At 39.4% G+C, this 22,760-nt stretch overlaps 1 protein-coding gene across 2 annotated transcripts; it reads right to left on the reverse strand.

Moving 5' to 3' along the window:
• Positions 1-1,755: 1,755 nt before the first annotated feature.
• On the reverse strand, positions 1,756-21,407 carry LOC136432355 (adenylate kinase 7-like). 2 transcript variants are annotated; one of them, XM_066423556.1, is made up of 20 exons: positions 21,278-21,407; positions 20,278-20,454; positions 19,549-19,657; positions 18,793-18,887; positions 17,632-17,742; positions 17,049-17,132; positions 15,918-16,006; positions 15,261-15,351; positions 13,462-13,530; positions 12,612-12,689; positions 11,956-12,105; positions 11,277-11,405; positions 10,453-10,564; positions 9,215-9,343; positions 6,838-6,906; positions 5,656-5,853; positions 5,131-5,211; positions 3,942-4,081; positions 2,917-3,075; positions 1,756-2,166 (listed from the first exon to the last, which is right to left on the reverse strand). In XM_066423556.1, the coding sequence occupies exons 1-20, from the start codon at positions 21,362-21,364 to the stop codon at positions 2,128-2,130; spliced, it is 2,196 nt and encodes a 731-aa protein (XP_066279653.1). In that variant the 5' UTR covers positions 21,365-21,407; the 3' UTR covers positions 1,756-2,127. The 2 variants fall into 2 exon arrangements, with proteins under 2 accessions (XP_066279653.1, XP_066279654.1); XM_066423557.1 differs by lacking the exon at positions 13,462-13,530.
• Positions 21,408-22,760: the final 1,353 nt, after the last annotated feature.

Genomic DNA, 22,760 nt, shown 5'->3' on the forward strand with positions numbered 1-22,760 from the left:
TAGGGGGGAGGGACCAGTAGAGTCTGGGGAGAGAAAGGGGTGGAATATGGTGGTTAGGACACTTTCATTTTGATTAATTCGAAGGTCTGAAATGTTAAATAGAAAGGACAGTGTCTAAAACATTCCCAAATACATGTACATGTATCATACTAATTAGCAAATGTTGTTTGACAACTGTAACTTGCACATGAAGTTACTTTAGATGAACATTGTAACGTACATGTAAAATGTATAATTGTAACTGTGTTATAGTATTATCCATTTCCCAGATGACGGGTACATACTTTTTCAATGCGATATCTTAAGGTATTTGTGTGTAAGAATGTGATGAAATACGTGTCAGACAAGTTGACGAATGTCAAGTTTATGACAACCATCATGACTGTTCCATGAAGTTTGTAGACATTGTTATCAAAAACGTATGGAACAGATATGGTGATCATTTGATAAATAACTTTATGGTGGAATCATTGTGCAATAACTGATAATACAGAAATTTATGTATCAGTTGAGGTGTGTAGTCTGTGTATCAACTTGTTGCAGATGTCACTTTTACATAATGTCCTATATTTGCTATTGTTAATTTTTGAAATACAGGGCTTTTTATGTAAATAGAAGACTTTCAACATGGCAATTCTCATTGTTGTAAAATTAAAAATTTGGCGCAATTCAACTCTTTGCTACAAGGGATCATTTCTGTTTCTTAATACTCCATATTCTACTCACTACATAAGGACAAGGGAACGTAATTTCTTTCACTTCCTGTTAACCCATCCAAATCCAAGATGCTGCCATCCCAAACAGCCCACGCTGATATTTAAGTGCACTTTTAAGCCCCCCTCTCACTGGACCCGCGACATGTTGGTGACCTCGCTGCGTCCTAGACTGAATTTGAGTCAGCCTTGACTTTACAATGGGAATACCACAGAGAACATACATGTATGACTAAAAAGACAAAAAAATCACACAAAGCAAAATCGTTTTTTATCAATGAAATTCGTTTAACGCGGTGTCAAATCGCTCGGTCGCAGCAAGGTCGCCAACGCGTCGCGGGTCCAGGGGGGGGGGGGCTTAAGTACTTAAGAAGAGGACCTGACGTATCCATTCGTGTCCCATATTATTTTGAAATGGCAGAATTTGGCAGAACAGAAAATTAGCTTGTGCCACACAGACCTTGTTGTATCTCATCTCTGCCACCAACAAAATTATGTCAAGTAGCTATTTTCACAATCATTGTATTCTTTAAAGTAAGCTCCAGATATATCCTGTAGTGGTGATATACTGTCATTAGATACCAGCTACCTGGATATCTAAGCTTCATCAACCCAAGGTGATCTCAGTCAAAATCTGATGTCTTCATTTTCAACATGCTTTATAGTTTGTACTTGCATCAGTGACTGGTCATAGTTAATAAATGATAGAACGGAACAGATACAAACTGATTTATCCAAGCACAAAGTTTATTTTTCAATGTACAGTAAATATATAGGTTGCCTCATACACTAACATAGCTTCTAATGTTGAAGCATTTTCATCAAACGAAGAAAAAAAGAACACTCAACAATCCACCATTTGTGATAATAGAAATTCTTGCAGAAAGACTTTGTACAGCGATCATAATGTACACATTCAAATTTGTATTACCATACAAGAAAGAATTCTCAATCTTCAAAATACATTTTTTTATAAATGAAATGTTCTCAACCAAGATAAGGCCACACCAATTTAAATCCTTGGTTAACGGAATTTTTAAAAAAAATGCTCCATTGGAAAATCAACATGAAAACTGAATCTCAGAGGAAAGTTTGTACTTTGGTTTCAGGGAGTGAACAGGGTCAGGTGCAAGTTTTCACCCCAGCCTTCTGTTTTAATGATGTCCTCGTGCTAAAATTTTACCCAAAAAATCTGTTAACCAAGAAATTAAATTGGTGTGGCCTAAGTGCACACAACATTTTAAACCTTGTCAGATTTCATGTGTTCTTGAGGTGAGTAGAAAGTGCAGATCACACCTATACTTTAGCATTATACAAAATGTAATAGAATTACAGAACAGAATTAAAGTGGCACAACAGTGTTACTGATGGTGGTGAACAGCATGTTGTTATAATTAGTCCTGTTGGATGTCCTCTAGTCGACCTGTGGATTGCTCTTGAAAAGATACTCAGCCTGGAACAAAGGGAGGTGGCAATGAGTTAATCATGAGAGTGGTTAATTTAGTTACATCCAAACTAATTCTGGATTTCCTAAATACACCATTTGTTGTGAAACTTCACTTTCTTGTTTAACCAAGTTATACACTCAGGTCATGCATTACAACCTGGCTTTACAACTGAATACAATGCACTAAAACCAATGACACTTGGAACAATGAGTCACAACTATCAATTGAAAATAGCTTACAATGCAATGACATCACAAGATCAGAAATGTTAACCTGCAGCTACAATCACAAATACAAAGTCTAATGTACAGTGTACATGGCGAAGGACAGAAGAATCAGAATAATTTCCCTTCTTAAAGGGGCCAAAAGCAATATTAGGGCCCGAAAATGGGATTTTGAAAGTCAATTTATTTAGTCATTTTTATACATGATTAGTTCAAACAACATCATCATAATGTATAGCGACGTCCATGATGCAAAAATATGACGTCTTTGTGGTGTTAGAACTCACTATAAATCGTTGCTGGGTTTTTTGTAGGCTCGCAAAACTAAGGGGATCATCGTACGGCACGTTTTTGAGAGGTTTTAAAATGCTCAAACTCAGCCTCAAAGTATGAAGTTAACTACGCAAATGAGTTGAACAGTGTTATAAAATGTCACTACCATTCAGAACTGTTTTAATTTCCTTTTTTTTTACCCTTATATCGCTTTTGGCCCCTTAACATGACTGGAACAGACTGGTCAGCATCTCTTACCAGAAAGTCGACGGGGTCGTCCGGCCGGACCTTGCAGGCCTCAATCAGGCCCTGTGTCAGGGTGGGCATGACGTGCTTCATCAGGTAGTTCCTGAGAGGAGTGGACTGGGCTTCCAACACCTCTTGCTCCTGACGACGCACCTCGTCCAGACGCTCGGCCTGTAATGTGTGCAGGGGGTTAGAACCAATCACAAAGATTACGGAAATGTTTTGTAATGGAGTGAAGCATGTTAAGTCACCATCTTTTCCTTGTCTCAAAGAATAGTCAACATTTTTGGGATGAAAATTGATATCATTTTTAAATGTTTGCAAAGGCTCTACATTTGTCGAGTTTGAGTTTTAACCAGACATGCAAAAGTTAGCATCAACAAAGACAGCAGTTTTTCTTACCAACATACATGTAGATTTGGGACTTCTCTGAGACTTGCATCATTGATTGAATTAAGTGACAATGATGATGGTGATTGGGTATCGGATCCACTTTGTACCATTTTTGGTTCATACAACTGTTATCCTACTAGTGGTACAGGGTCATGCGCTCAGCACTGGTCTACATAGATAGAGTTAACTACGAGTTGCTTATATTTGCATCTGTTTGACTAGAATGTGCACCTGTCTCCACAGCTGGGCATGTTCAGCTAAGGCATCATCCAACCAAAGGCTAATGCTTCGGTCCCAATGGGATAAAGGTAATTCACGGGCTGTTTTTTTTTTTCCACTTTCGGGCGTGACCAATACGTGGCTCTGTGGGACACCCTGTGGCTGCCGGGCTATTTTGGGGCCCAACCAGGCACCGCAGTGCCTTTAACTTTGACTTAAATTCAACGCAGGACCCTGAGTAACAAATACTGTGCAAGCACCGAAAGGTACACCCCCGGTACTCATCAGTCCACCAAGACAACTTTTTGGCTTCGGTGAACGGTCGGGACTACACACCCTAACGGCACCGGCACAATTGGGACCAAAGCATTAACGGGGATGCTGACGGAAGAGTTTTTTTTAGAGAGATAACTTAGATGTTTTACCCATTCCTCCTGCCTCCGAGCCCTCTCTGCTGCCTCCTCCGCCTCTTTTCTCTCTTGTTCTTCCTGCTCCTGAGCCTCCCGCTTCAGCCGCTCCTCCGTCGCCTTCCTCTCCATCTCCTCCAGCTCCTCAGGTGTCGGACCTAGAGATGAGTCATGATATGATTCAGTTATGCTACATTCAACAAATGGTATAAAAGGATCATTTACCTAAGCAGCTGTTTCTTCTTTTTCGTAATGTCCATCTGCCGAGAAATCGGCAATTACTGACACGTATCGGGTCAACCGTCTGTAAGGTTTGAACCATCGCACACCAGGGCAAAAGGTGTAGTGGGTTCTTTAATGTGCGTGGGGTGTGGCTCTCCCCAAACACGGGATCTCCATTTAAAGTCCTACCCGAGGGACATCCCTAACCTAGGCTAGGTACTCATTTTCACCTGAATGAAGTGAGGAAGTGCCTTTAAAATTTCCCAAGGGCACAAGATCCGTGACCCGATCGGATTTGAACCTGGGACCTCTGTGTTCTGGGCCAAACACGCTGCCATTATGCCACATGACCCCACAAGTAATTTGGGTTTCATCATGTGACTTGTATGTAAATGCTTATATCACGTTAGCACATATGACCAGCATTGCCTTCTAATTCTTATGGAACTGTAACTGATGAGTGAGTCAACTGCTGTCTTCTGCACATCACCTTATACAAATTACGGACGTGTGATATGCGGAGGGCAATAGTGGGCCCACCCATTTCTTGACAAAGACAGGAGTTTAAACAAATTTGGGTAAGAGCCTTCTGTTACCAGTGCTAGCCTTCTGTCTAGGCCAAAGTCAGGTATCAAAGGTACATGTACGTTCAGAAAAATTCCAAAATACAGCTCTTCCAACACTTTGGTCCAAGGAAAATTACAGTTAATCATGTTGAATGATTCAAGATTCAAGAAGTCTTTATTGAAATTTGCAGTGAGGCCGCCACTGAATTGCAATCAATTTACAAACATTAAAAAGCTTTTACGACTTACAATATTGCACATTTCGTAGCTTCCATGGTAAGAAGTTGTAAGATTATTGCACTTTACCCCTTACACGCAATAATTAGCACAGTCACAACACAAAATGAGTTATGAAGAAGACATCAGAGACACAGTGAACTCCATTGGCTCAGACAGAAATAGAAAGTCCATTGACCCACCATAGTTCCTGGGCTCCCCCATGCTCTTGATGAGTTTGTCCACAGTCTGGCGCATGTCATCCGACACATCCTTGGACACATCTGGAAATGAAGGAAAGAGATCTGCTGTTTATTGTTTTATACATCACACATCTTATCTACTATTCAACAAATATAACATCTCACCTAATATTTCTGATTATAAGAAAAAAAAGCCTATTCCAAAACCTTCATCAATGAATGCACAAAGACTTTGTGTGTGAAGACCTGTATAAAAATACACTGGAACTTATTAATAATGTTCACCAGTGTGATACTGTTATCAAGTACACAGAATCATAAGGCAGTATTATCAGCTTTTTTTATTACTTTCGATGTAGCTTTGAGTTGATGTAAAGCCCAGGGCACATTGTATTCCCCTGGTAAGATAGAATAAACAAACAAACAAACCCGAGGTAGACTTTCTACAATGCAGCAGACTATGATTTTGGCAGACTGAACTCTTGCCAGGAATGTATTGTAATAAGGAAGAGTTTCCACAGGTACCTATGTGGTCTGGATGAATCTCAAGCTCATCGAAGTAGTTCAGTATGGTTTCGTCCTCTCGGTTGATGTTGCGGAACTCCGTGAGGCGCCGGGTCAGACCTTCCTCGGTGTTGTGAGTACCAGCCACCTGACCCTCGGGGAGGTTCATCACGCGGACCTTCAGGAAATCGTCGGGCGCGTCCAGGGAGATGACCACCTCTGCAGACACCAAAACACATTGTTAGAATTGAACACCACTGGAGATCTTAGGCCACACCAATTTAATTCCTTGGTTCTCAGACTTTAGAATGATAATAAAGCAAGCAGTCAACATAAAAGCAGAGGGCAGGAAGGAGAACTTGAATATAACTGTATACGATCCATAAAACTGAGTGCACCCAAGGTGTAAACCTGGTACTCTGGCTTTCTTTTCAACACGTTTTTCGAAATCCAAAAACCAACAACTCAAATCGCTGTGGCTTTAATAAAACCAACAAACAAAAACCAAAACATCATTACAATTTCTTTGTACGAAACTTAAGGAACATCCAAAAAATTCTGTATCAATACTAACAAAAAAATGCAAAAACCGTTAACGTTAGTTCACATAAAACCGCAGGGTATTTATAAAACTAGGATATCTAAAAACGGGGTATTTAGGGATATGTGCTAGATGCAACATCAGTTATAATGCCAGCAATGTAAACTTGACAGACTTAAGTATTCAGAACACTGTCTGAAAATCTTCGATAACCATGCATTGATTTCGAAGATGGTGATGTCAAAAACTGCCAGCTTGGTTTTAATTTATTCTTATCGGAAAATTTGAGTTTTAGCTGACTAACGTTACATGTAGAGGGCCAAAAATATCATTTCAAAAAGCAGTACCGAATGTTACACAAGTACCCTGTTGACAACTTCCTTCAGTTATATTTCACACCAGTAAACTCATCAAAACCAAAATGGTTACTTCATTCATCATTTGGCAGAGCTAGTGAAAGCTACTCGATATTGTGCAATTTATGTGTAACATCAATTCTAACATGTATTTCCCAACTACAGAACCATTTTGCCAAGACGACGGTGGTAATATTGAATTATATTCAGTTGATCGGAGAGAAGCAGATTTCAACATACGTATCATGTGCAATGCACACTCGTGTGAAGCATGAATACAAGTTAGAGTCATATGGACTGTCCTACCTGGCATGGTGCCCTTATGGTAGCTGGGTACCTTTCCTCCCTCATCCTCTCCCTCTTCCTCATCATCCACTAGGGACAAAAACAGATATTAGAAACAGTACAGAACATACAACACCATCATATTCATACATGTAACTAATATATACATGTACATACATATACTGCCGGTAGGTCTATCATACTGTTTAGTAACAGGCTAACTGTTGATATAATTGAGAATGTGTGTTCCAGCTTCAACTGACTAGTACAATGTATTTTGCACCACAAACAGATATGTATCCATCACTTCCATACCGTAACAATTACCAGCCAGGGTGCCACCCTGTAAGGCTAATGTCCACTCAGAAACACTCACTTCAGACATAGCTAAGCAGGATGGCATCTGGGACAAGTAATACTTTAAAGAGTTACCAGTAACAATTGTGGTTGTACTGACAGTAACAAAACTTAAGGTATTTTTTTCAATTACCAGACTGTCAACTAATCATATTTCTATCAAGCAACATTTCCATCACTTTTAGACTTACACTTAGGAGCGCCTGTGTCTTTTGACACGAGGCAGCTCATTTCTTGTCTTAGTCCAGTTCTGTCATACCTTGTAACACTGTCAAATAGCCCTTCACAGACATTTGAATTGGTGTGCAAAACATTGTGGCCATTCCATGCAATTTAGCTGATACATTCAAGAGACATTCAATCAGCTGCTATTGGGGGGCATGCAATTTTTTTCAGAGGGTTTGTGTCAAAGTTCTTAAAAGTCCATCTTAGAACCCATTTCATATGACCATCCAAATCCCATTCATACCAATCCAAGACTATTCAAACTCAATTTCAACAATCATGGACACTGGAAATGCTTAAAGTCAGCTTTTGATTTTTTGTTGTTTTTTAGGTTTGAAATCAGCCAGGAAGAAATACATGCCACAGATAGCTGAAGTTTGTGTCCGTACAGAATAATTATAAGCTTCAAATTTTTCTACTTACAACCAGCGTCTGTCATGGTAGTGTGTAAGGAAGAAAAAAGAAACTGTGTTAGAAAACAGAGACATTCAAGCAAACCCAGTGACATTCGTTCTATTTGATTAAGTCTGTCTACATATATACAGCTTTCTGGAGTTGTGTCTTTTGGAGGAATGGCATGGAATTTCACACTGAAATAGACTGTTGTGGCCTTGAATTTGGACGAAACCAATAACCAATATGACACACCAAAAAATCTTGGGAGTTTGATTAGTACATGACCTGTCCTTGGTACTAGACACCATCCACACAAACACAAATAGTCCTGTCCCTGGTGCTGAACACCATCCAAATACATGCAACAGGCCTGGTGCTGAACACCATCCACAAACAGGTAAACACACCTGTCCCTGGTACTGAACACCGTCCAAACATATGCAACATACCTGTCCCTGGTGCTGAATACCATCCACACAAAGGATAACACACTGGTCTCTGGTGCTACATAACATCCACACACAGGTTAACACATCTGTCCCTGTTTCAAACACCATATACCCACACACAGGCAAACACACATATTCTTGATGCTGAACACCATCTAAATGCATGCAAAAAACTGGGTCTTGATGCTGAAAACTATCTACAAAACAACATTAGACCTGTCCTTGGTGCTGAACACCATCCAAACAAAAGATTTTAAACAATGGGTCAACTTACGGCAAAAAATGGTTCCTTAAGCAACTGGATATGATTTTGAAACAGTCAAACCATTTTTTGGCATATTTTATTACCTGGATGTCTAACCTTCATCAACATAATGGGTCAACTTTACCGCAGCTCACTGTGCAAGGTCCTCTTATTGGTCAAAAACATATCCTTTTTTTTAATGATTGCTGTTCCAAAGTAGTTTTGGCAAGTAAGCACATACAATAAGGCATAGGAAGACAGGATCTCACTTGTATGAGAATCCCTGTTGCAAGGTTTGCGATAATGCAAAGAAGTGTGCACAGTTACAGTGGCCATATAGGGTATTGGGCATTGAAACTATGGATGACTGAAGTGATTCACCTAGCAACAACCATTCCCCTTCTACTGTGCATGAATACATTTTTGACCAATCAGAGGACCTTGCACAGTGAGCTGTGGTAAAGTTGACCCATTATGTTGATGAAGGTTAGACATCCAGGTAGTAGAGTATGCCAAAAAATGGTTTGACTGTTTCAAAATCATATCCAGTTGCTTGTGTAACCATTTTTGGCGTAAGTTGCCCCATTGTTTCAAATCTTGTTTTGGATGGTATTCAGCACCAAGGACGGGTCTTTGTTTTAATGGTATTCAGCACCATGCTTTAACAAGCATTGTCAGCTGTTTAACAAGGTTTATTTACCTCAAACATGGTTAAACTCTTCCCTACCTGCAAATAGTTCTTTGGCCTGCTCGTAGGTCTTGGGGAATCCATCCAGGATGAAGCCCTGATTCTGGCACGGCATGGAGCGCAGCTTCTCACGGTAAAACCGTATGATGTACTGGTCTTCGATCCGGTCTGACGAACAGAACAAAATACTTGTTAATGAATAATATAAGTCTATTGCAAATTCATGCCCGTGGGCTAGTTGCGTGTTTACAACAATTATTGACGATGTACGAACATAAAGTGATACATAAAGCATAACATAAGGTGACCAGTTAACGTCCAATTTATTCAAAACATATTTATCTTAAAACCTCGCGGACAGAGCCAAATTTCAAACCCATGGGTAGAAATATCAGCTCTTCTAAAAAGAAAATGCATGGTCTGTAAGTTTTTCTCCGCCTGTTTAACGCCGTGCGAGCATGTATTTATACTGAGGTAAATGATGAAGAATTGTGCTAGGGTAACCCATTATCGTCCACTTCTGAATCTTTTCCCTTCTAGCGCTATGCTTCAAGAACATAGACCAGAAAAAAATGCACAGTAACTATCCAAAGTAGTCTGCAGACAAAAGATAGTAAAATCACTATGTCTGTCCGGCCACTTGCTTAACGCGATGGAAAAAAACAATGTTTATCTGTAAATTTCCCCCACATGCGTGGCACGTGGCGTTCACGTGGTAAACGCATGGCCATTATGTTTTGCTTTGCAAAAATTAAAGAGATGGCTAAGGATCATACTTATGATATTCTTTATTGCTCATGAGAACAGGCTTTGGCATAATACACCGCGACATGTGGACATGAGCCAAACCGGACGTAAATAGGTTCTGCACGTAAATAGGTCATGTTACGTTACATGTGATACACATGACAAAGATTAAACTACATTGCTTGTTTACGATAAGCTTCTGTATCTATGATACTAATGCGGGGTTTGACTTCTCTTTGAAAGCAGTGGAGAATAAAAAGTCCTACGTTTTTGATAATGAGTGGGTTGGATGATCAATCAGGAGGAATAAGTGTTTCTGTGGATTTCTTAATCTAGAAAAGTATAAAGAGGTGGTTGATGAACACATCAACTCTCAGAAAGATTAATGGTATGTGTGCCAAATTTGGTGCTTTTAGACAAATTTGCACAATTTCTCAGCTATGCCACTGGACTATAATGGTTAGCAGATCATAGTGGTCTTGTTGCCTTGCATTCATTCACCGGACGACTATTGTTCTGCATCATCATACCATTGTTGCTCTCTCTTGACTCCTGGATGGCATCCAGCAACTCTTGTGCTTCTTGGGCCTTCCCATCATCCTCTTCCTCTTCCCCCTCATCAGCTCTCGCAGACAGACGTTTCTACATAGATGGTAAGAGATGTTGGGTCATATTATATAGTGTAATTACTTTGTATGTATTGATATTAATGTCATACCTGGGCTGCGAAAACATTTGATACCGGTGTTCTGTATTGTGTGATAATTTACCGTATTACATGGGGTTCTACTTTTATGACACAGGCTTCCATAGGATATTTAGAATGCATTTTGAGTGCGCCGCTGTTGAAAATTTGAATACTGGATTCGGTTGTTGGAACTACGACTGTTCCAATTTTTTGTTCGAGGACACCAACTTTTCTCAACTTCTGGCGCATTTAACATTGAAATGTGTGTTTTTTCGGGTGGGTATGACAAAAATAAAATACAAGTTGTATTCCGCATCACCCTTCGTCCCGGCCCTCCCACGGGTTGCATCGATACGGAATATACCGTATTGTATTCTATATGTAGTCACACTGTGGTACATTTTGTTTTATGTAGTGGTATTACATGGCATTGTATGGTATGAGCTATGAAGACTGCTGCCTCTAAGAAGAATTCTATCCGTTCTTACACACAAGATTTGACTCCCCATAAAGTTGCATCCCCAGTGGTGGGAAAGAAATCAATCTGTGTGTCTCAGAATTTGTAGTGTTCTTCAAGAAATCAAGATCCTATCTCAGTTACCTTAAAAATTCTCATTACTGAGTGTAAGGAAAATGTACATTACATAATGAAAAACGGAGACCCACCAAGTTCTCAACGGCCTCATCGATGACGTCCTTGATCTTGATGTGGTGCAGTTTGTAGTGTTCACACAGCTTCTTGGCTATTGTTGTCTTCCCAACTGCCGGGGGGCCCATGATACATGCACGCATAGGCTGGTGGACAACGACAGAAAAAAAATGTTGAACTTACCAATAGCTAATATGTAACTGTAGGCTTTAAGATCAATTAGGTTGATGTGATGATCTGGACACACTCAATTACTCTTATAATCAGTAGGTACCGGTACATGGCCTATCCTTGGTACTAGACACCATCCACACAAAGGCAAACAGTTCTGTCCCTGGTGCTGAACACCATTCAAATACATGCAACAGACCTGGTGCTAAACGCCAGTCACACACAGGTAAACATACCTGTCCCTGGTGCTGAATACCATCCACACACAGGCAAACACACCTGTCCCTGGTGCTGAAGACCATTCACACACACACACGCGGCTCTGTCAATCACAAGATCTTTGGTAATCAATTCTCTGACTTCCTCAATTGCTCCTTCAATCACTTTCAGTCACACTCTCATCTTATTACACATGTCATGTACAGTACTCAAAACCACCCAAACTTGCATGCTCAGCCCCTCATTCATTGACTCCATGTCTCAATCTTCTCTCTTTCTATCTCTCTCTCGCTCTCGCTCACTCACCAGTAGACCGCGGGACTGCTTGTACTCCCGGATGACAGTGTCGATGTTCTCACACATGCCCGTCTCTGCGATCCACATGATGCGCATGCTCTCCTTCACGAACATGGCCTCCATGCGCAGATTCACCAGAAGCTGGTCAAAATCTGCTTGCTAGGAAAACCAAAAGCAAAAACATGATTTTACAAAGTTAACATTCATTGGAGAACTAAAACACTGCACTAGACATTTCTTAAACTACACTATAGAATATATTAGAACATACATTACTATCAAACATACAGAAACATTGCTCAGATAAACTTGAAAAGACACTGCAAACTTGGAATATATGATTCAGTTTAAAGTCAGGGGGTTCCTGTGCCTATACATGCACATGTATCTTAATACACTTTTTAGAAATACTAAATTACGCTTAGATGTCAGGCTATTAGCTAGCAGGGCGTCAGGGTGTCTTTTGGACGCCCTACACTAAGAAAACAAGGAAATTGGACACCCTGTCTATAAATCCTAGCTAAAAGCCTGCTAGATATAGTTGAAGCCTGATGATCTACTGCACATAGAGAATGTCCAAATATGCCAAAAAGGCAAAATGGCCATATGGCAGGAACGATGCTTGGAAGGTCTATGTGAGAAAGGCAGAGAATACGTTTACTTACAGCCAGGTCCTTACTCAGCAGTGCTTCCTCCTTGGTGACATGCTTCACCTTACCATCACCCAGATGAGTGCTGATATGCTGCACAAAGTCAGATAAAAAAAATCATCAAGAACAGCGAAATGTAACTACCATACAGGCAGACGTCAATACCTCAGGTGGCGACCATGGTCATGTCACCTGCTCCCGAGTTATTCTATTGTCTGCAACAGACATTGTCTTGATTGGACAGCAAGCTGATACCATGAGATATCACAGATCGTCTGCACTGGTGTAAGGAAGATAATACATCTGCTGATGACTGAACTGCCAATTTCAAGATGGAAAAGTGGTGTACAATGGATGCTGAATTTCTTCAGTCATTCATTTGTTAAAAAATCTAACTTTCAATGCTGTTTGCTCTCTTGATGTCTTGAGCTACATGTGTCATTGCCTTTGCCGTAGGCAGAAGGTTATATTTTTGGTCGGGATTTGTGGAGTGATGGTGTTGGCAATATAACTCTTGATGCCATGGACGGATGTTGGTGATTTTGGTAGGTAAGTCACTGTCAGGGAGACGAGTGTCAAGTTCGAAGTTGGGCCTTCTGGTTTGTGGAATGGATTGCTGCAGACTTGGAACTTTTAAAAAATGGGACACTGCATACTTCAGTTTCTAAACAGACTTTAGACACAGCATCCCTTGCCATTGGTCTCTCCACCTCTGTTTGTACAAATGAATATCATAATACGTCATTAATAAATGAGGCAGAAAATCTGTCATGATGGTAAAGTTAATCGCTTGCTGCCAACAACAGAAATCTTCCACCAAATTGGGCAATGTTAAACCACACACTCATGCAGGGGTACCACACACTTTCAGGAAGTCATAATCTTCCTTGGAGAGTTTCTTGACCTTCCCGTTGCCCAGGTTAGAAGCGATGGCCTGTGGAAACACAAAGTCAGTGAATGTCATGTTTTAACCATAAGTTATGGATCGTTATGGCAACTTGCTCTGTTTCACATCTCATTTTGGTGCAGCTCTTAGCTGACGCATTTATTAATTGGAAATGACGTAACTTTCCTGGTCAATCATCATCAGTCAACGCGCTTTTGCTACAACGGGGTTATAGTGCCTTTTTTACGGGGTGACATACCCTTTCGTTGGCTATTATACAAGACGGGGATGCGCTAGGTCTCCCGTCCGTTGAATGGTGTAAATCACCGTATGGCTGATACGAGAAAAAGGTTTCTATCTAGGTGATTTGTAGTGAATCACCAACTCCAGACAGAAGGATTTGGACCATCGCACACCGGGGCATGCCCCTACACTTTTTTGAAAGGTGTCATGGGTTCTTTTACGTGCACGGGGCTTCAATTTGACATCCTATCCGAGGTCAATATTTCTATGAATATTTCTTGATATGTAAAAAGATGTTAACTTTTCTTCCTTGAGGTGTAGTGAATTTTGACCCTCATGATTAACAGAAATTTCCAAAATTAATTTCAATTCAAAATCTTTCTTGCCGCACTGAGAAAACAAAGCAAGTTCCAACACCAACAACAGCCTGAAGTTAGCACCCTGTCACCCCAGCTATGTAGAAGAGGAAGGAAGTAAGAATGATTAATCTGTTAATAGACTGAGACACTTCTTGTTGTGAGGTTAAGAAGAAAAGCAGCATCCAACAGTAGATCAGCCAAAAAGTACCAGTACAGCAACCCGAAATCCAGAAGAGCTGGAAAGCAGGCAATGGGAATGTTAGCTGTTGAAGAGAAGAGCACCTGTAAAGAAAGGTCGAGTGAGTTGTTTCCTGGTGGGTTAATGAAAAAAGGGCTCAAACTTTCATATTAGAAAATTGTTACTGTAGAATAGTCCAGCAAGATTACACAATTTCACACTCAGATATGTCAGTAAATCTTGTAAGAGTCAGAAATCCAGAAGAGCTGGAAAGTGGGCAATGGGAATGTTAGCTGTTGAAGAGAAGAGCACCTGTAGAGAAAGGTCAGTTGTTTCCTGGTGGTTTAATCAAAAAAGGGTTCAAACTTTGAAATTAGAAAATTGTTACTGCAGAATAGTCCAGCAAGATCACACAATTTCACACTCAGATACGTCAGTAAATCTTGCAAGAGTCAGTAATATAAGATGGAAGAGTAATAATTGACTACCACAGATCATCAACAATGTATTTGGTCACTATATGTTAGTCTTGAAAAGTTGGCAGTATCTTAAGTTTGAAATGCTAAAGGAGACCTTCACACAATATACAATGTCACATTTTTTTATCAAGATCACAATCATCTTTATTGTTATGCTCTCCTTCCAAGACATTTCATTGTCTTTCCAGCTTGGAGTAAAAAAACTCCAAGCCTCAGAGTATATTCTGGAGAGGTATCTGAGCAGATATGTGAGGTTTGAGTTGTAGAGATTGATAATTTGCACTCAACATAAGCTGGTAAGTAATCTGTTACCCAGAGCAGTACTTCTAACAGGTCAGCTTTAACAGGTGGACTAGAAATAAAGTATGGCCTCAAAAGAGTTTGGAAAAGCTTTGTTGAAAATACAACTTGAAGGGAGTTCCAGTTTTAAGTGAACAATTTCACAGTTACACAGAAAGAGACTAGAAAAGAGTGAGAAAAATTATTTTTGGATGAAAGTTTTGATAAAAGAAAACTAACCCGGACGATCTCTTCCAGGGTGTTCTGTGAGTCATCCACAGCAACAATGTAGCGAGTCTTGGGGCGCTGGTCACAGATGTTTTGGAGAACCCTGTATGGTAGTAATTTAATATTAATGTCTTTTCTAACCTTAGAGTCGATTCCACATTACCGTATGGGTGTTTGTTATTCTTTATTCTAACATTTTCAAAACCTTTGTAACAATCTATGTGAGATAAGTAACTGTTAAGAACAATTTCCAACATTCATTTGATATTCTAAATATTTTCTGCTGTGTTTCAACAATCGTCAAACAAATTTCAAACATTGAACACATTATTTGTATTAGTTTCTAAACTGTTGCAACATAGTTTCATCATTTGTTTGAACGTGTTCCAACATTCTAAAAACATGTAGGTGACATGGAATTGACTCTACTTCTCTACTTCAGCTGATGATTGTCAAAGAGCAAAAAAATGTGAAGATACAAAATGTACCTCAAAAATAAGCTATCCATTAATCAAAAGAATTATGTCAATTATATAATTGACTGTTTGCAAAATCAATTGAAAGTAATCAAAGTTAGGTGCTACACTGTAGAGTGGTTAGGACCATCTTTTATGTGAAATCATGAATTTAGATATTATGAACTTTGAAAGAATATAAAGACACACATACCCAGCCAAATCCTTTATGTGGATGGAAGGCACGATGTTGGTGCCAGTTCCAAACACCTGTAGTGCTGGGGACTTGCCCTCCCATGCCGCCTGGATGTGGCAAAGGAAGCAGAAAAACAGTGATGTTATACATGTATGATATGTTGTATTTAAAATTGTAGGATAGATTAGCCATGTAGTACTGTTGATTTAAAATTCAACCATCCTGGAGAAATCTTGAGATCTTTTCAAAGATCTCAAGATTGTCTCATAAAATCTCAATATTGTCTAGTAAAATCTCAAGATTTTCTCATAAAATCTCAAGATTTTCTCATAAAATCTCAAGATTCATCACAAGATCTTGAGATTTTCAGAATAAATCTTTAGATTTTTTTATTTTCAATGAAGCGTGAAGACCCCCGCTGGGGGTCGTTATGATCCGTTGTGTATCAGAGAAGTGTTTCACAAAATATTGGATATGTACCTGTAAACGGTCAAAAGCATACTTTGCACCATGTATGATTGTTGTTCATTCATTCAATGTTCATTCATTCATTGTTAGAATCATAGCAAACCATCGAATTGATAGTACAATGTAGAATTATACAAATGTCTGAGTCTTTCAAACTTTACAGTATGATCTACCAGTAACTCCCACAACATTTAGTTACAGACTAGTCTCTCTCTTCTTTTTATCCAGTGTATCCATGCAATCCAAAGTAATTATCAAAATACATATATAGTGTACTGCAAAATATTGACATAATTATTATCATTATTATTATTATATTTTATTATCAATAACAATATATATCATGGCATTTTCTTCCAAGTTTTACATTTTGTCTGGACATACATGTAGTGAGCAAAGAGCATGATTCAATGAAGGTCAGAATAGACCAATCATGGCTGTCCATGAATATAGCTGTCCAACCAATAAGAGTGAATTCACCTCATTTGCATGAGGTGGATGGTAAAATGGGATTGGTCTATCATCACTGAAACTCTGAAGGTCAGAATGAATAAACCACTCATGACTGTCCATGAATATAGCTGCCCAACAATAAGAGAGTGAATTCACCTCATGTCAAATTTGTATGTGGATGGATGGGGAAATGGGATTGGTTTATCATCACCTAAAAGTAAAACTCACCTTAAAGAGGAAGTGGAAGATACTCTCTCCCATCCCAAAAGCCAGTCCTGCTGCCACAACATAGGTAACAAACTTTCCTTTGTTCTGTAATAAAAAACAGTCACTGTGAAACAGCATTAAGAACATTGAGCACCAGTATATGGGATTTGATAAAGCTCTTTGGATTTGGTATCAGTAGATCATTAAAAGAGAATCCAACAAGAGTTCGGAGACCTCATACATGTGTATCTCCATGAACTATTCTGTTAATGCAAATGACTTACACATTTACATAATATATGCTAGGTCATGAACACCATTAACTAACTTACACATGTCGCAATATTGACAGTCCTATCATTTACCAATTAGACGAATTATGGTGCTTTTGCATTCATTATGCAAATTATGAATTTATTTGCATAATTGGTATCTGTTGATGCTCCACTTGCCATAAACTACATATACAATGTATTACATGTATTTGAGTCTTATAATGGAAAACACTGCAAATTTTCCTCATTAGTTATACACACACACATGTACAGACACACCCAAAACATGAAAAATGGAAATAACATTAAATATAGAAATTCCCCCTTACTGTTTTGCCATTTTTGATGACCAGTTTCTCAGCACTGATGTGGTTCTTGAAGTTAGGATGGGGCTTCCTCCTCCTGTAGTCATCCTCTGTGAAGGGAATCTCAGGATCATCCTGATAGAAGAGAAGCCATTAGCTGTCTATAACAGGCACCAGTTTAATTTGGGAATTCCGGTTTGATTAAGGACTACCTCCCACATTTCAGCAATCTTAAACCCAAATGACTTAATATCACATCTGGTAGGTAAAAATGAAGTTAGAAATATGTAGCAGCCATTGATGACCCCCATAGGGATTAGCCCAAATCTGCAGATTTCTGCAGAATTCTGGAAATTGGACCTAGAATTCTGGGAAATGGACCTAGAATTCTGAGAAATGGACCTAGAATTCTGCAGAATTCTGGACAGGTTATCAGGGAATATGCTTAATCATTCAATTGTGTCATATTTTAGATAGTAGTGTTTGTACATCAAAACCTACTGTCTCTAAGAAGATAATGCCCACATAAAGTGTTTTTGGTGTGTATTTCTTTGTTTTTCTCTATCTAGTCACACTGGAATTTTTTTCAATTTCTATCAGATATGGAAAGTACTAAGCTTTTCTGGCATTAAGCCATTTCTCTGGGAAATCTTTAATTGTTCAAGCAGTTTCGTTAAAAAAAGGTATTGATCTTAATCCTATAATGTTTTAATTCCCCATACACAAGTCACTTTATCAGATACCTGCGCTCTCCATTCCTTGATATGCAAAAATTAAAAAGATGATAATTAAAACAAGTTAGCACACAGAACTGGTTTGGAAGTCTTGCTACTGATGTAAAATTTTGGTGAAACCTTTTTTTCCTGATATCTAACTATAAAGAAACAAACAAACAAACAAATACTTACTTAAGGTTTACATTATATTCTTGTAAAACAATACCTGGTCAGACATCTATTTCAAGTGCACTTGTACTAAAGTGTTCTCAATGTGATACAGAAAGGCCCTGATGCATCACTGTAATTAACATGTTAAAAAATAAAATCTTAATAAAACTTGGCAGATCAATAAAGCTGCTTTATGGAATAGTGAGCAGTTATTAACCTTTAGCACACTGAAGTAGCCGTTTGGCACCCCTTTCTCTCAGAATAACAGAGTATGGCAGCAGGGAGAATGTTAACTTACAGGGTCCAAAGGTTTACTCTTGGCCCAGGTCATGACAGAGGATAGCAAGATGAACATCTTCGGGTTGTCAAAATGTTCCAGCTCCGCATGGAGAGCTAAAGAGAAGGGTGTAAGTCATTATCTTAAGAGTGCTGTTCAATAATCATCTGACCAGGTTGCACATATTGTATGCAGCTAGATTTCCCCATGTACACAGATACACTAGGTCGTGAGTTCAATCCCCAGACGGGTCATACAAAAGATGGTAAATACTGCTTTCTCAGAGTGCTTAGCACTCAGCATTTGGGAAAAGGGTATGGAAGTTAATCACATAACAAGGACTAACCCCCTGCTGTAGTGACTTGCGCAGATGTGTGGCCCAAGGGCTACAAAAATAGAGATGGGAGCCTATGCATCTTATCAAGACGTCTGGGATACTTTAATTTTAATACAGGTAGCATATCTCTACTGCTAGGATGGAGTGAGATACATGTATGATATATGGAACCAGTTAATGAATCAGAGCAGTTATCGGGCTCTGGAATGCATGATTCCCATAGATGAAGAAGAATGAAACTTGGCAGATTTCTAATGGTCTTTAAACACCTGATGAACAGTGCCAAATTTCCTTCCTCTTCGTTTAGGAAAATAGTCTTTTATCTACATATTGAGTATCTGAGTCACTTTGTTCCATCAATCAATTCTTTTTCTCGTCCCCAGGCATTAAGATTTAATTGCTACCAGCAATACATCCTCTACATCCCCTCCCCTGACTACCTGAGCATGCCCATGTTGCCTCATCAATCTGGTCTGGGTCCTCTGTGATGTCATAGATGATGATGTCACACTCCATCAGGTGGTCTGCCAGCTCCTCTTTAGCTGCATACTAGAACAGACAAAAAAAAACACAGGATATTGGACTACACTTTCATGCACAGGTAATAGATAACTAATGCAATGTATGTGATTTTCTGCTAGCATCATATTCACCATCAAAATCACAGAGTCAAACCTACAGAACCAGAGTCACTGAATATTATTTGTGTCTGAATACAATTTTATTTACTAATTTTATGTAAACAGCATCAAAAAAGTTTGGAAATTCATCTCTCATATATAGTGGTTGCCAATACCTCCAATACTTATTTCTGATTGGCTAACTCCATTGGCAAGAAATTAATTATATTAGCCTGCTTTTCTCAGCAACCAATGAAAGAGTTTGAGTTAAGTTTCTGAGTTGCAGTTCAGCTGAGCTCAATGATTCTGCTGTATTCTTGAGTGTACTGTAAATGCATTTATGTTTGCATGGTTTTTATTTCGGGCTAAGGGGAAAATGGAGTGTTCACGATGGTTTTTAGTTTGCAGAAGCACTATTGTCACATACTGCTACAGTATTAGACAAAAATGTTTGCGGTGGTTTAAGTTTTTGGTGAAACGGTCGTCGCAAAAACCGCAAACATAAAACTACTGCGAACATTTCTGCATTTACAGTAATTTGTTCCTTACCTGTACAACTTCTTTCACCCAGTCTGGCTTAGCGTTGGCTGGGTTCTGTAATGTGCCGATGATGGTGTATGTCCCCTCCTTGCTGGGAGGGATGTAGTCACTGCCCCTGTCCTCCTCCCCTTCGCTTCCTTCCTCACCCTCCTCCAGCGACGATCCAACCACACAGTCTGACAGAAACTGAAATGGCATAGCATCTTTTATAGCAAGCATATTAATTTTGTTTAATGTCCCACACTGACACTGCTGTAAGATGAACAAATACAAAACTTGGCACACCTCTTGTAGTCTTTTTATACCAAGTAAATTTGCATTGAACTCTTTGTCTATTTGTCTATCGTCTCAATTAGTCTTCAAAGGCTTTAATGAACAAAGCACAGATTCAGGACCCATTCTTAATCAAATCTCAAGTTTTTGGTAGACATAGGAATATTTCAAGCAAAAGCTTAGAGTTAATTCATTGGTCCAAATTTCAAAGTCACATAAATCGAAGTCCGACATGTCCCAAGTATGTATTCACTGTGTTGCATTGATTACAGCCAGTAGGTACCCATCTGACCTGGCATCTGAGTAATGAAGCTGTTGTGATATAACGTGCACGAGGCATCCCCACTTTACGTCTCTTCCGAAAGACGGTACAACTCCAACTAGGATACCCTCCCCTGATTCCCTATACATTGTAATTTGTTTATGCCAGAAAACTCCACTCTACTTTAGAAGCTGTCAAAGAAGTTGTTAGGGTGGTTATATAATGCCCCAGTTTTTCATTAGGTTCACTGCGTTGTTAGGATGGCATTAGAACTAATTCCCATGTAATATTTGACAAAGGAGCGCTGTACAGAAACTGGTGTTTGTTGACACCCCCCACCCCACCATACACAGAAACACACACAAACAGACAAAGTACGCTCTTCAAGCGTAATCTTACATGCCATAATAGGTATTTTAGAAAATCTGTTATGTTCACATTGTCACTTATACCTATGCCTTTAGATTGTCCTACCTTTGAAATGTTCTTCCCGGAGTATGCGTCGACATGATTGACGAAAATCCGCTTGGATTGAGGTCTGTCGTCGATTGCGTCCGCCATCTTGCCTTGTTGGTGTGTGTGGCCCTTGTTGCTTAGCAACTCGGTCCCAGGGCAGTGTTCGACACCGCGGCCAGTGAACGAGAACATTAAATCTTCAAGCAGATGTTAGGTAAGATCGTGAGGTTTTCTGCATAGCTGATCATAGCGGTCCCGTTTTTCTGATTACGAACATTTGATTAAGCTGTTTATCTGCACATATCTCGTTACTGAAGTTGTCTGGGCAAAAATCACGACCCCTATCATGATTTTCGGTTTACAGTTTGCTTCTTTGGTATTACAGGGGTCAACTTTGTTTGAGACTTTGAAAAAGATGCTCAAGAAGGAGTTGTCGGATCGTCATGACTTTTGGTATATGTATAGCTTTAGTGATAATTTACATGATGGAATATCACTTATGCAAATCAGCATATGATTTGCATAATTAATAAGGGCATTTCTAAAAATCCGCTGCATGCCATTATACATGTAGGACAAACATGTGTAGTTGAGAAAGAGAGGAATATCGATATGTAACGTTATCAAAGATTTAAATGAAGACCTCATTTGCATGATTAATGACAAGATACTGTATTTCCATAGTGGTATTTAATAATGACGTCCTTGGTAAGGTGATCATTATTAGACATTAAGCATGCATCATCATCATCTGGTCGTGACGGTGCATAATACAAGAGGAAATCAGGGGCGCTCGCGGGGAAGCCATCAACTAAAATATCAAAATTTCTACGCCCGTACAGACACCAACAAATATTCATTTTTCCCCGTACAACATAGTCTCTGACAGACTTAAACCGCGCCGGCTATAGGGACCCTATAGCCGGCGCGGTTTCCGAATCCATTTGCACATGGCATTCTTAGTTTTGTTTTGCCAGCGTCCAAAAAAAATAAAGAAAGCAGTGGGACCAAGGAAGTTGTTTGGAATAAAATATAAACCGTAACCTGAACTGAGAGCCGTGAATATTTATGAGTGGTTTATTTTTTTTCCAATGTCGCGCCATGGAAGTTGTGGAATTCAGCCACCACACTTTATGCTATACGTTGTTTGCGCCCCAAAGACCAGGTGCGAAACCACAGGATGATATGACACCGCACGATTATATCATAGTCCGAATTGGCTGTGTGATGTCAACGGCTAACTTCCAAGCAGATGATTTCGTCATTTTTTTCTTTCGTTTGTTGGCCTGAATGTCTTCGGCTTTTTCTAATGATGCACGCTTCCTTGAAATGCAGAAAAGCCCCGATGGGTAGTAAGCACAAGGACACTATATCCAGCGTCTGTGCCTGCCCTTTTCTATTATTGCGCAATCAGACCCCGCCCTAGGGGCAAATGAAAACATTACATATGCATAATTAAACATTACAACTATTCCTCTTTCTTCAGTTTGTGGACAATGGC

This window comes from Branchiostoma lanceolatum, chromosome 4 (genome assembly GCF_035083965.1).
Source record: "Branchiostoma lanceolatum isolate klBraLanc5 chromosome 4, klBraLanc5.hap2, whole genome shotgun sequence".
NCBI classification, from domain to species: Eukaryota; Metazoa; Chordata; class Leptocardii; order Amphioxiformes; family Branchiostomatidae; genus Branchiostoma; species Branchiostoma lanceolatum.